The sequence below is a fragment of the Centruroides vittatus genome, unplaced genomic scaffold (assembly GCF_030686945.1).
Source record: "Centruroides vittatus isolate TY-2023 unplaced genomic scaffold, ASM3068694v2 contig_1053, whole genome shotgun sequence".
Taxonomy (NCBI): Eukaryota; Metazoa; Arthropoda; class Arachnida; order Scorpiones; family Buthidae; genus Centruroides; species Centruroides vittatus.
The window spans coordinates 18,629-34,374 of NW_027120682.1; the positions used below are offsets into that span (position 1 = coordinate 18,629).

At 33.1% G+C, this 15,746-nt stretch overlaps 2 protein-coding genes across 2 annotated transcripts; both read right to left on the reverse strand.

Moving 5' to 3' along the window:
• Nucleotides 1–997: 997 nt before the first annotated feature.
• Nucleotides 998–13,774, reverse strand: LOC136971766 (platelet binding protein GspB-like). The gene is made up of 4 exons (XM_067266261.1): nt 13,589–13,774; nt 13,174–13,537; nt 3,209–3,487; nt 998–1,446 (listed from the first exon to the last, which is right to left on the reverse strand). The coding sequence occupies exons 1-4, from the start codon at nt 13,772–13,774 to the stop codon at nt 998–1,000; spliced, it is 1,278 nt and encodes a 425-aa protein (XP_067122362.1).
• A 1,040-nt stretch (nt 13,775–14,814) lies between these two features.
• LOC136971775 (uncharacterized) lies at nt 14,815–15,144 on the reverse strand. The gene has a single exon (XM_067266274.1). The coding sequence runs from the start codon at nt 15,142–15,144 to the stop codon at nt 14,815–14,817; it is 330 nt and encodes a 109-aa protein (XP_067122375.1).
• Between the last annotated feature and the right edge of the window lie 602 nt (nt 15,145–15,746).

The window sequence follows — 15,746 nt, forward strand, 5'->3', positions numbered from 1 at the left end:
GCATTGACTTGCATAAACTTGCAAAAACTTGCACTGACTTGCACACACTTTTATTGATTTGCACTGACTTGCACACACTTTTATTAATTTGCAATGACTTGCATAGACTTGCTCTGATAAGCATTGACTTTCATATACTAGCATTGACTTGCATTGACTTGCACCGACTTAAATAGACTTGCATTAACTTTCACCGAATTGCATCGACTTTCACTGACTTGAGTAGATTTGCACCAACTTGCACCAATGTGCACTGACTTGCTCCGACTTGCATTGACTCGAAATATCACAAGAAGTATCGAAAAATTTCGAAAAACTTGTGTTTCAACTTTTCGATGTTTTATTGAATCTACGTAAAAAATTTACATATACAAGATTAATATTTCAGTAAGGTTTGACACCAGGTGTGTTTTTGAACTCGGCTACATCAAAACTATAGTGTTGGATTAGTTGGATTTTGAAATATTACAATAAGTATCAGAAAAAGTGGAAAAACTTGTGTTTTAACTTTTTAATGTTATATTGCGTCTACGTGTAAAATTTTCATATACAAGATAAATACCTTAATAAGGTTTGACACGGTGTTGTTTTAAAATCAACTACATCAAAACTATAGTGCTTAATAAGTAAGTTTTATAAATATAACAGAAAGTATTAGTAAAAGTCAAAAAACATGTGTTTCAACGTTTCGATGTTTTATGACGTCTACGTAAAAAGTTTACATATATACAATAAATACCTTTATAAGTTTTAACGCAGGTTGTTGTTTTAAACTTTGCAACATTCAAATTATAATGCTAGATTAGTAAGTTTTCAAAATATTACAAAAAGTATAGAAGAAAGTCGACTTGAACCGAGTTGCATTGACTTGCATCAACTTGCAGAAACTTGCACTGACTTGCACAGACTTTTATTGATTTGCACTGACTTGCATTGACTTGCATTAACTTGTACCAACTTGCAATGATCTGCATAGACTTGCACTAACTTGCACAGACTAGCATCCACTCGCATTGACTTGCACCGATTTGCACCAATATGCATGGACTTGAACCAACTTGAACTGACTTGCACAAACTTGCACCGACTTGCATTGACTTGCATCAACTTGCATAACTTGCACTGACTTGCACACTTTTATTGATTTGCACTGACTTGCACCGACTTTCACTGACTTGTATTGACTTGCAATGATTTGCATAGACTTGCACTGATGGGCATTGACTTTCATAAACTTGCATTGACTTGCATTGACTTGCACCGACTTAAATAGACTTGCATAAACTTTCATTGAATTGCAACGACTTTCACTGACTTGCATGGACTTGCACCGACTTGCACCTACTTGCACTGACTTGCTCCGACTGGCATTGACTCGAAATATCACAAGAAGTATCGAAAAATTTCGAAAAACTTGTGTTTCAACTTTTCGGTGTTTTATCGCATCTACGTAAAAAATTTACATATACAAGATTAATATTTCAGTAAGGTTTGACACCAGGTGTGTTTTTGAACTCGGCTACATCAAAACTATAGTGTTGGATTAAGTAGGATTTTGAAATATCACAAGAAGTATCAAAAAAAGTCGAAAAACTCGACTTTCAACGTTTCGATGTTCTATCGCGTCTACAGTAAAAATTTACATATATAAAATAAATACCTCGTAAGGTTTAACGCAATTTGTTGTTCTAAACTCGGCTGATAGCAAACTATAGACTTTGATTAGTAAGTTTTCAAAATATTTAAAAAAGTATCAGAAAAAGTCAAAAAACTCGAGTTTCAACTTTTCGATGTTCTATCGCGTCTACAGTAAAAATTTACATATATAAAATAAATACCTCTATGAGGTTTAACGCAATTTGTTGTTCTAAACTCGGTGATACAAAACTATAGACTTTGATTAGTAAGTTTTCAAAATATTTCAAAAAGTATCAGAAAAAGTCGAAAAACTCGACTTTCAACTTTTCGATGTTCTATCGCGTCTACAGTAAAAATTTACATATATAAAATAAATACCTTGGTAAGGTTTAACGCAATTTGTTGTTCTAAACTCGGTGATAGCAAAACTATAGACCTTGATTAGTAAGTTTTCAAAATATTTCAAAAAGTATCAGAAAAAGTCGAAAAACTCGACTTTCAACTTTTCGATGTTCTATCGCGTCTACAGTAAAAATTTACATATATAAAATAAATACCTCTATAAGGTTTAACGCAATTTGTTGTTCTAAACTCGTGATACTAAAACTGTAAACTTTGATTAGTAAGTTTTCGAAATATTTCAAAAAGTATCAGAAAAAGTAGAAAAATTTGACTTTTATTTTTACAAAGTTCTATAGCGTCTACAGTAAAAATTTACATATATAAAATGAATACCTTTATAAGGTTTAACGCAATTTTTTGTTTTAAACTTGGCGATATTAAAACTATAAACCTGGATCAGTAAGTTTTCAAAATATTTCAAAAAATATCAGAAAAAATCGAAAAATTCGACTTTCAACTTCTCAATGTTCTATCGCATCTACATTAAGAATTTACATATATAAAATTAATACCTCTGTGAGGTTTAACGCAATTTGTTGTTTTAAACTCCTTGATACCAAAAGTATTAACCTGGATTAGTAAGTTTTCAAAATATTTTAAGAAGTATCAAAAAAAGTCGAAAAACTCGACTTTCAACTTTTTGATGTTGTATTGCGTCTACAGTAAAAATTTACATATATAAAATAAATACTCTTATAAGGTTTAACGCGATTTGTTGTTCTAAACTCGGTGATACCAAAACTATAAACCTGGATTAGTAAGTTTTCAAAATATTACAAAAAGTATCAGAAAAAGTTGAAAAACTCGACTTTCAACTTTTTGATGTTGTATCGCGTCTACAGTAAAAATTTACATATATAAAATAAATTCCTTGGTGAGGTTTAACGCAATTTGTTGTTCTAAACTCAGTGATATCAAAACTATAAACCTGGATTAGTAAGTTTTTAAAATATTACAAGAAGTATCAGAGAAAGTCGACTTGCACTGATTTGTATATATTTACAATGACTTACACCGACTTGTCCCAACTTGAATCAGCTTCCATAGACTTGCACTGACTTTACCGACTTGCATCAACTTGCATAGACTTGCACAAACTTGCATTGACTTGAAATGATTCGCATCGACTTGCGTAAACTTGCACCAGATTGCATTGACTTGCACCAACTTCCATGGACTTGCATCCACTTGCACTGATATGCATGAACTTGCACCGACTTGCAACGACTCGCACCAAGTAGCACCGACTTGCACTGACTCGCACCGACTTGAACCGATTTGTATGGACTTGCACCGACTTGCACTGACTTGTGCTGACTTGCATCTACTTGCATAGACTTGCACCGACTTGCACCGACTTGTACCGACTTGCGATTACTTGCATAGACTTGCACTGACTTGCACCGACTTGCATTGACTTGCATCAACTTGCGAAAACTTGCACTGACTTGCACACAATTTTATTGATTTGCACTGACTTGCACCGACTTTCACCGACTTGTATTGACTTGCAATGACTTGCATAGACTTGCACTGATGGGCATTGACTTTCATAAACTTGCATTGACTTGCATTGACTTGCACCGACTTAAATAGACTTGCATAAACTTTCATTGAATTGCATCGACTTTCACTTACTTGCATGGACTTGCACCAACTTGCACCGACTTGCACTGACTTGCTCCGACTTGCATTCACTCGAAATATCACAAGAAGTATCGAAAATTTCGGAAAACTTGTGTTTCAACTTTTCGATGTTTTATCGCATCTACGTAAAAAATTTACATATACAAGATTAATATTTCAGTAAGGTTTGACACCAGGTGTGTTTTTGAACTCGGCTACATCAAAACTATATTGTTGGATTAGTAGGATTTTGAAATATCACAAGAAGTATCAAAAAAAGTCGAAAAACTTCGACTTTAAACGTTTCGATGTTGTATCGCGTCTACAGTAAAAATTTACGTATATAAAATAAATACCTTGGAAAGGTTTAACGCAATTTGTTGTTCTAAACTCGGTGATAGCAAACTATAGACCTTGATTAGTAAATTTTAAAAATGTTTTAAAAAGTATCAGAAAAAGTCGAAAAACTCGACTTTCAACTTTTCAATGTTCTATCGCGTCTACAGTAAAAATTTACATATATAAAATAAATACCTTGGTAAGGTTTAATGCAATTTGTTGTTATAAACTCGGTGATAGCAAAACTTTAGATTTTGATTAATAAGTTTTTAAAATATTTCAAAAAGTATTAGAAAAAGTCAAAAAACTCGAGTTTCAACTTCTGATGTTTTATCGCGTTTACAGTGAAAATTTACATATATATAATACATACCTGGGTGAGGTTTAACGCAATTTGTTGTTCTAAACTCGGTGATACTAAAACTATAGATTTGGATTAGTAAGTTTTCAAAATATTTGAAAAAGTATCAGAAAGATTCGAAAAACTTGACTTTCAACTGTTCGATGTTCTATCGCGTCTACAGTAAAAATTTACATATATGAAATAAATATCTTAGTAAGGTTTAATGCAATTTGTTGTTATAAACTCGGTGATAGCAAAACTTTAGATTTTGATTAATAAGTTTTTAAAATATTTCAAAAAGTATTAGAAAAAGTCAAAAAACTCGAGTTTCAACTTCTGATGTTTTATCGCGTTTACAGTAAAAATTTACATATATATAATACATACCTCGGTGAGGTTTAACGCAATTTGTTGTTCTAAACTCGGTGATACAAAAACTATAGATCTGAATTAGTAAGTTATCATAATATTTTAAAAAGAATCAGAAAATGTCGAAAAATTCCACTTTCAACTTTTCGATGTTATATCGCGTCTACAGTAAAAATTTACATATATAAAATAAATACCTTTATAAAGTTTAACGCAATTTGTTGTTCTAAACTCGGAGATACTAAAACTGTAAACTTGGATTAGTAAGTTTTCAAAATATTTCAAAAAGTATCAGAAAAAGTCAAAAAACTGGACTTTCAACTTCTCGATGTTCTATCGCGTTTACAGTAAAAATTTACATATATAAAATAAATATTTTTGTAAGGTTTAACGCAATTTGTCGTTCTAAACTCGGTGATACCAAAACTATAAACCTGGATTAGTAAGTTTTTGAAATATTTTGAAAAGTATCAGAAAAAGTCGAAAAACTCGACTTTGAACTTTTTGATGTTTTATCGCGTTTACAGTGAAAATTTACATATATATAATACATACCTGGGTGAGGTTTAACGCAATTTGTTGTTTTAAACTCAGTGATATCAAAACTATATACCTGGATTAGTAAGTTTTTAAAATATTACAAAAAGTATCAGAGAATGTCGACTTGCACTGATTTGTATATATTTACAATGACTTACACCGACTTGTCCGAACTTGAATCAACTTCCATAGACTTGCACAGACTTTACCGACTTGCATCAACTTGCATAGACTTGCACAAACTTGCATTGACTTGCAATGATTTGCATCGACTTGCGTAAACTTGCACCAGATTGCATTTACTTGCACCAACTTGCATGGACTTGCATCGACTTGCATAGATATGCATGAACTTGCATCGACTTGCAACGACTTGCACTAAGTAGCACCGATTTGCACTGACTCGCACCGACTTGAACTGATTAGTATGGACTTGCATTGACTTGCACTGACTTGTGCTGACTGGCATCTACTTGCATAGACTTGCACCGACTTGCACTGACTTTTACCGACTTGCAATTACTTGCATAGACTTGCACTGACTTGCACCGACTTGCATAGACTTGAACCGATTTGCATTGATTTACATTAACTTGCACAAACTCGCACCGACTTGCACTGATATGCATTGACTTGCATAAACTTGCAAAAACTTGCACTGACTTCCACACACTTTTATTGATTTGCACTGACTTGCACACACTTTTATTAATTTGCAATGACTTGCATAGACTTGCTCTGATAAGCATTGACTTTCATATACTAGCATTGACTTGCATTGACTTGCACCGACTTAAATAGACTTGCATTAACTTTCACCGAATTGCATCGACTTTCACTGACTTGAGTAGATTTGCACCAACTTGCACCAATGTGCACTGACTTGCTCCGACTTGCATTGACTCGAAATATCACAAGAAGTATCGAAAAATTTCGAAAAACTTGTGTTTCAACTTTTCGATGTTTTATTGAATCTACGTAAAAAATTTACATATACAAGATTAATATTTCAGTAAGGTTTGACACCAGGTGTGTTTCTGAACTCGGCTACATCAAAACTATAGTGTTGGATTGATTGGATTTTGAAATATTACAATAAGTATCAGAAAAAGTGGAAAAACTTGTGTTTTAACTTTTTAATGTTATATTGCGTCTACGTGTAAAATTTTCATATACAAGATAAATACCTTAATAAGGTTTGACACGGTGTTGTTTTAAAATCAACTACATCAAAACTATAGTGCTTAATAAGTAAGTTTTATAAATATAACAGAAAGTATTAGTAAAAGTCAAAAAACATGTGTTTCAACGTTTCGATGTTTTATGACGTCTACGTAAAAAGTTTACATATATACAATAAATACCTTTATAAGTTTTAACGCAGGTTGTTGTTTTAAACTTTGCAACATTCAAATTATAATGCTAAATTAGTAAGTTTTCAAAATATTACAAAAAGTATAGAAGAAAGTCGACTTGAACCGAGTTGCATTGACTTGCATCAACTTGCAGAAACTTGCACTGACTTGCACAGACTTTTATTGATTTGCACTGACTTGCATTGACTTGCATTAACTTGTACCAACTTGCAATGATCTGCATAGACTTGCACTAACTTGCACAGACTAGCATCCACTCGCATTGACTTGCACCGATCTGCACCAATATGCATGGACTTGAACCAACTTGAACTGACTTGCACAAACTTGCACTGACTTGCATTGACTTACATTGACCTGCATCGACTTGCACCGACTTGCATTGACTCGAAATATCACAAGAAGTATCAAAAAAAGTCGAGAAACTTGTGTTTCAACTTTTTGATATTTTATCGCGTCTACGAAAAAATTTACATATACAAGATTAATATTTCGGTAAGGTTTGACACGGTGTTTTTTTAAACTCGTCTACATCAAAACTATAGAGCTGGATAAGTAAGTTTTCGAAAAATCACATTAAGTATCAGAATAAATCGAATAATTTGTGTTTCAACTTTTCGATGTTCTATCGTGTCTTCGTAAAAAATTTACATGTACAGGATAAATACCTCGATATGGTTTGACTTAGGGTGTTTTTTTAACCTCGGCTATAGCGAAACTATAGTGCTGGATTAGTAAGTTTTCGAAATATAACAGAAAGTATTAGAATAGACCGAGAAACATGTGTTTAAACTTTTCGATGTTCTATCGCGTCTACAGTAAAAATTTACATATATGAAATAAATACCTCGGTAAGGTTTAACGCAATTTGTTGTTCTAAACTCGGTGATTACAAAACTATTGACCTAGATTAGTAAGTTTTCAAAATATTACAAGTAGTATCAGAAAATGTCAAAAAACTCGAGTTTTGAGTTTTCGATATTCTATCGCGTCTACAGTAAAAATGTACATATATATAATAAAGACCTTGATAAGGTTTAACGCAATTTGTTGTTTTAAACTCGGTGATACCAAAACTATAAACCTGGATTAGTAAGTTTTCAAAATATTTTAAAAAGTATCAGAAAAAGTTAAAAAATTCGACTGTCATTTTTACAATGTTCTATCGCGTCTACAGTAAAAATTTACATATATAAAATGTATACCTTTATAAGGTTTAACGCAATTTGTTGTTTTAAACTCGGTGATATTAAAACTATCAACCTGGATTAGTTTGTTTTCAAAATATTTCAAAAAATATCAGAAAATATCGAAAAACTTGACTTTTAACTTTTCGATGTTCTATCGCGTATACAGTCAAAAATTTACATATATATAATAAATACCTCGGTGAGGTTTAACGCAATTTGTTGTTCTAAACTTGGTGATACAGAAACTATAGACCTGAATTAGTAAGTTTTCAAAATATTTCAAAAAAAATCAGAAAATGTCGAAAAACTTGACTTTCAACTTTTCGATGTTCTATCGCGTCTACAGTAAAAATTTACATATATAAAATAAATACCTATATAAGGTTTAACGCAATTTGTTGTTCTAAACTCGGAGATACTAAAACTGTAAACTTGGATTAGTAAGTTTTCAAAATATTTCAAAAAGTATCAGAAAAAGTCAAAAAACTTAACTTTCAACTTCTCGATGTTCTATCGCGTTTACAGTAAAAATTTACATACATAAAATAAATACTCATATAAGGTTTAACGCAATTTGTTGTTCTAAACTCGGTGATATTAAAACTATAAACCTGGATTAGTAAGTTTTCAAAATATTTCAAAAAGTATCAGAAAAAGTCGAAAAACTCGACTTTCAACTTTTTGATGTTGTATCGCGTCTACAGTAAAAATTTACATATATAAAATAAATTCCTTTGTGAGGTTTAACGCAATTTGTTGTTCTAAACTCAGTGATACAAAAACTATAAACCTGGATTAGTAAGTTTTTAAAATATTACAAAAAGTATCAGAGAAAGTCGACTTGCACTAATTTGTATATATTCACAATGACTTACACTGACTTGTCCCAACTTGAATCAACTTCCATAGACTTGCACAGACTTTACCGACTTGCATCTACTTGCATAGACTTGCACAAACTTGCATTGACTTGCAATGATTCGCATCAACTTGCGTAAACTTGCACCAGATTGCATTGACTTGCACCAACTTGCATGGACTTGCATCGACTTGCACTGATATGCATGAACTTGCACCGACTTGCAAAGACTCGCACCAAGTAGCACCGATATGCACTGACTCGCACCGACTTGAACCGATTAGTATGGACTTGCACCGACTTGCACTGACTTGTGCTGACTCACATCTACTTGCATAGACTTGCATCGACTTGCACCAACTTGTACCGACTTGCAATTACTTGCATAGACTTGCACTGACTTGCACCAACTTGCATAAACTTGAACCGATTTGCATTGATTTACATGAACTTGCACAAACTTGCATCGACTTGCACCGACTTGCATTGACTTGCATCAACCTACAAAAACTTGCACTGACTTGCACACAGTTTTATTGATTTGCACTGACTCGCACCAACTTTCATTGACTTGTATTGACTTGCAATGACTTGCATAGACTTGCACTGATGGGCATTGACTTTAATAAACTTGCACCGACTTGCATTGACTTGAACTGACTTAAATAGACTTGCATAAACTTTCACTGAATTGCATCAACTTTCACTGACTTGCATGGACTAGCACTGACTTGCACCGACTTGCACTGACTTGCTCCGACTTGCATTGACTCGAAATATCACAAAAAGTATCGAAAAATTTCGAAAAACTTGTGTTTCAACTTTTCGATGTTTTATTGAATCTACGTAAAAAATTTACATATACAAGATTAATATTTTAGTAAGGTTTGACACAAAGTGTGTTTTTAAACTCGGCTACATCAAAACTATAGTGTTGGATTAGTAGGATTTTTAAATATTACAATAAGTATCAGAAAACGTGGAAAAATTTGTGTTCTAACTTTTTAATGTTCTATTGCGTCTACGTATAAAATTTTCATATACAAGATAAATACCTTAATAAGGTTTGACACGGTGTTGTTTTATAATCAACTACATCAAAACTATAGTGCTTAATAATTAAGTTTCAGAAATATAACAGAAAGTATTAGTAAAAGTCAAAAAACATGTGTTTTAACGTTTCGATGTTTTATGACGTCTACGTAAAAAGTTTACATATATACAATAAATACCTTTATAAGTTTTAACGCAGATTGTTGTTTTAAACTCTGCAACATTCAAATTATAATGCTGGATTAGTAAGTTTTCAAAATATTACAAAAGATATACAAGAAAGTCGACTTGCACTGACTTGCACCGACTTGCAATGATTCGTATGAACTTGATCTGACTTGCACCGACTCGTACCGACTTGCATCGACTTGCAAAGATTTGCATTGACTTGCACCGATTTTATCGACTTGCATCGATTTGCATATCCTTGCATTTTTTTGCATTGACTTGCATTGACTTGCATTGACTTGCACCAACTTGTACCGACTTGCAATGATTTGCATAGACTTGCACAAACTTGCACAGACTAGCATCGACTCGCACTGACTTGCATTGATTTGCACCAACTGGCATTCACTTACACCAACCTGCATCGACTTACATTGATTTGCATCAACTTCTACTGACTTGCAATGACTTGCCTAAACTTGAACCGACTGTCACCAACTTGCATAGACTTGCATTGATTTGCACCAATATGCATGGACTTGAACCAACTTGAACTGACTTGCACAAACTTGCACTGACTTGCACCGACTTACATTGACCTGCATCGACTTGCACCGACTTGCATTGACTTGAAATATAACAAGAAGTATCAAAAAAAATCGAAAAACTCGACTTTCAACTTTTCGATGTTGTATCGCGTCTACAGTAAAAATTTACGTATATAAAATAAATACCTTGGTAAGCTTTAACGCAATTTGTTGTTCTAAACTTGGAGATAGCAAAACTATAGACCTTGATTAATCAGTTTTTAAAATATTTCAAAAAGTATCAGAAAAAGTCGAAAAACTCGACTTTCAACTTTTCAATGTTTTATCGCGTCTACAGTAAAAATTTACATATATAAGATAAATACCTCGGTGAGGTTTAACGCAATTTGTTGTTCTATACTCGGTGATACTAAAACTATAGATTTGGTTTAGAAAGTTTTCAAAATATTTCAAAAAGTATCAGAATAAGTCGAAAAACTCGACTTTCAACTTTTCGATGTTCTGTCGCGTCTACAGTAGTAATTTACATATATAAAATAAATACCTTTAAAAGGTTTAACGTAATTTGTTGTTCTAAACTCCAGTGATACCAAAACTATTGACTTGGATTAGAAAGTTTTCAAAATATTACAATAAAGTGTCAGAAAAAGTCGAAAAAACTCGACTATCAACTTTTCGATGTAGTATCGCGTCTACAGTAACAATTTACATATATGAAATGAATTCTTTGGTGACGTTTTACGCGATTCGTTGTTTTAAACTTGATGACACAAAAACTATAAACATGGATTAGTAAGTTTTCAATATATTTTAAAAAGTATCAGAAAATGTCGAAAAACTTGACTTTAAACTTTTCGATGTTCTATCGCGTCTACAGTAAAAATTTACATATATAAAATAAATATTTTTGTAAGGTGAACGCAATTTGTTTTTCTAAACTCGGTGATACCGAAACTATAAACCTGAATTAATAAGTTTTCAAAATGTTTCAAAACGTATCAGAAAAAGTCGAAAGACTTGACTTTTAACTTATCGATGTTGTTTCGCGTCTACAGTAAAAATTTACATATATAAAATAAATTCCTTGGTGAGGTTTTACGCAATTTGTTGTTTTAAACTTGATGATACCAAAACTATAGACATGGATTAGTAAGTTTTCAAAATATTTAAAAAAGTATCAGAAAAAATCAAAAAATTCGACTTTCAATTTTACAATGTACTATCGCGTCTACAGTAAAAATTTACATATATAAAATAAATACCTATATAAAGTTTAACGCAATTTGTTGTTTTAAACTCGAAGATACTAAAACTGTAGACTTGGATTAGTAAGTTGTCAATATATTTTAAAAAGTATCAGAAAAAGTCGAACAACTCGACTTTTAACTTTTCGATGTTTTATCGCGCTTACAGTAAAAATTTACATATATAAAATGAATTCCTTGGTAAGGTTTAACGCAATTTGTTGTTCTGAACTTAGTAATACCAAAACTATTGACCTGGATTAGAAAGTTTTCAAAATATTACAATAAAGTATCAGAGAAAGTTGACTTGCACTGATTCGTATAGACTTACAATGACTTGCACCGACTTGTCCAAACTTGAATCAGCTTCCATAGACTTGCACTGACTTTACCGACTTGCATAAACTTGCATAGACTTGCACGGACTTGCATTGACTTGCACCGAATTGCATTGACTTGCACTAACTTGCATGGACTTGCATGGACTTGCACTGATATGCATGAACTTGCACCGACTTGCAACGACTTGCACAAAGTAGCATTGACTTGCACTGACTTGCACCGACTTAAACCGATTCGTATGGACTTGCACCGAATTGCACTAACTTGTGCTGACTTGCATCGACTTGCATAGACTTGCACCGATTTGCAATGACTTAAATTGACTTGCACCAACTTGCACCGACTTGCATTGAATTAAAATATCACAAGAAGTATCAAAAAAAGTCTAAAACTTTTGTTTTAACTTTTCGATATTTCATCGCGTCTACGAAAAAAATTTACATATACAAAATTAATATTTTGGAAGAATTTGACACAGTGTTTTTTTAAACTCGGCCACATCAAAACTATAGTGCTAAATTAATAAGTTTTCGAAATATTACAATGAGTATCAGAATAAGTCGAAAAATATGTGTTTCAACTTTTCAATGTTTTATCGTGTCTTCGTGAGAAATTTACATGTACAGAATAAATACCTTGGAACGGTTTGACGCAGGGTATTGTTTTAAACTCTACTATAGCGAAACTATAGTGCTGGATTAGTAAGTTTTCGAAATATAACAGAAAGTATTAAAATAGACCAAAAAACTTGTGTTTAAACTTTTCGATGTTTTATCGCGTCTACAGTAAAAATTTACATATATAAAATAAATACCTCTGTGAGGTTTAACGCAACTTGTTGTTCTAAACTCGGTGATTTTAAAACTATAGACATAGATTAGTAAGTTTTCGAAATATTTGAAAAAGTATCAGAAAAAGTCAAAAAACTCGAGTTTCAACTTTCTGATGTTCTATCGCGTCTACAGTAAAAATGTACATATATAAAATAAATATTTTTGTAAGGTTCAACGCAATTTGTTTTTCTAAACTCGATGAAACCAAAACTATAAACCTGGATTAGTAAGTTTTCAAAATATTACAAGAAGTATCAGAGAAAGTTGACTTGTACTGATTTGTATATATTTACAATGACTTACACCGACTTGTCCCAACTTGAATCGGCTTCCATAGACTTGCACTGACTTTATCGACTTGCATCAACTTGCATAGACTTGCACAAACTTGCATTGACTTGCAATGATTCGCATCGACTTGCGTAAACTTGCACCAGATTGCATTGACTTGCACCAACTTGCATGGACTTGCATCAACTTGCACTGATATGCATGAACTTGCACCGACTTGCAACGACTCGCACCAAGTAGCACCGACTTGCACTGACTCGCACCGACTTGAACCGATTTGTATGGACTTGCACTGACTTGCACTGACTTGCACCGACTTGTACCAACTTGCAATTACTTGCATAGACTTGCACTGACTTGCACCGACTTGCATAGACTTGAACCGATTTGCATTGATTTACATGAACTTGCACAAACTCGCACCGACTTGCACCGACTTGCATTGACTTGCATCAACTTGCAAAAACTTGCACTGACTTGCACACACTTTTATAGATTTGCACTTAGTTGCATCGACTTTCATTGACTTGTATTGACTTGCAATGACTTGCATAGAATTGCACTGATGGGCATTGACTTTCATAAATATGCATTGACTTGCATTGACTTGCATTGACTTAAATAGACTTGCATAAACTTTCACCGAATTGCATCGACATTCACCGACTCGCATGGACTTGCACCGACTTGCACCGACTTACACTGACTTGCCTCGACTTGCATTGACTCGAAATATCACAAAAAGTATCGAAAAATTTCGGAAAACTTGTGTTTCAACTTTTCGATGTTTTATTGAATCTACGTAAAAAATTTACATATACAAGATAATTATTTCAGTAAGGTTTTACACCAGGTGTGTTTTTAAACTCGGCTACATCAAAACTATAGTGTTGGATTAGTAGGATTTTGAAATATCACAAGAAGTATCAAAAAAAGTCGAAAAACTCGACTTTAGACGTTTCGATGTTCTATCGCGTCTACAGTAAAAATTTACGTATATAAAATAAATACCTTGGAAAGGTTTAACGCAATTTGTTGTTCTAAATTCGAAGATACTAAAACTGTAAACTTAGATTAGTAAGTTTTCAAAATATTTTAAAAAGTATCAGAAAAAGTCAAAAAACCCGACTTTCAACTTCTCGATGTTCTATTGCGTATACAGTAAAAATTTACATATATAAAATAAATACTCTTATGAGGTTTAACGCGATTTGTTGTTCTAAACTCGGTGATACCAAAACTATAAACCTAGATTAGTAAGTTTCTAAAATATTTCAAAAAGTATCAGAAAAAGTCGAAGAACTCGACTTTTAACTTTTTGATGTTGTATCGCATTTACAGTGAAAATTTACATATATAAAATGAATACCTTGGTGAGGTTTAACGCAATTTCTTGTTCTGAACTCAGTGATACAAAAACTATAAACCTGGATTAGTAAGTTTTTAAAATATTACAAGAAGTATCAGAGAAAGTCGACTTGCACTGATTTGTATATATTTACAATGACTTACATTGACTTGTCCCAACTTGAATCAACTTCCATAGACTTGCACAGACTTTACCGACTTGCATCAACTTGCATAGACTTGCACAAACTTGCATTGACTTGCAATGATTCGCATCGACTTGCGTAAACTTGCACGAGATTGCATTTACTTGCACCAACTTGCATGGACTTGCATCGACTTGCACTGATATGCATGAACTTGCACCGACTTGCAACGACTCGCATTAAGTAGCACCGACTTGCACTGACTCGCATTGACTTGAACCGATTTGTATGGACTTGCACAAACTTGCACTGACTTGTGCTGACTTGCATCTACTTGCATATACTTGCACCAACTTGCACCGACTTGTACCGACTTTAAATTATTTGCATAAACTTGCACTGACTTGCACCGACTTGCATAGACTTGAACCGATTTGCATTGATTTACATGAACTTGCACAAACTCGCACTGACTTGCACCGACTTGCATTGACTTGCATCAACTTGCGATAACTTGCACTGACTTGCACACTTTTATTGATTTGCACTGACTTGCACCGACTTTCACCGACTTGTATTGACTTGCAATGATTTGCATAGACTTGCACTGATGGGCATTGACTTTCATAAACTTGCATTGACTTGCATTGACTTGCACCGACTTAAATAGACTTGCATAAACTTTCATTGAATTGCAACGACTTTCACTGACTTGCATGGACTTGCACCGACTTGCACCTACTTGCACTGACTTGCTCCGACTGGCATTGACTCGAAATATCACAAGAAGTATCGAAAAATTTCGAAAAACTTGTGTTTCAACTTTTCGGTGTTTTATCGCATCTACGTAAAAAATTTACATATACAAGATTAATATTTCAGTAAGGTTTGACACCAGGTGTGTTTTTGAACTCGGCTACATCAAAACTATAGTGTTGGATTAATAGGATTTTGAAATATCACAAGAAGTATCAAAAAAAGTCGAAAAACTCGACTTTAAACGTTTCGATGTTGTATCGCGTCTACAGTAAAAATTTACGTATATAAAATAAATACCTTCGTAAGGTTTAACGCAATTTGTTGTTCTAAACT

Coding starts and splice junctions, on each gene's coding strand:
- LOC136971766 (XM_067266261.1), bottom strand. CDS start 13,774: ATGCAAGTCAATGCAAGTCAATGCATATTTATGAAAGTCAATGCCCAT. Junction 13,538..13,588: donor GTCAATGCAAGTCGGTGCAA/GTCGGTGCGAGT, acceptor AATCGGTTCAAG/TCTATGCAAGTCGGTGCAAG. Junction 1,447..3,208: donor GTGGATGCAAGTCCATGGAA/GTTGGTGCAAGT, acceptor TTTTTTACGTAG/ATGCGATAAAACACCGAAAA.
- LOC136971775 (XM_067266274.1), bottom strand. CDS start 15,144: ATGCAAGTCGGTGCAAGTCAGTGCGAGTTTGTGCAAGTTCATGTAAAT.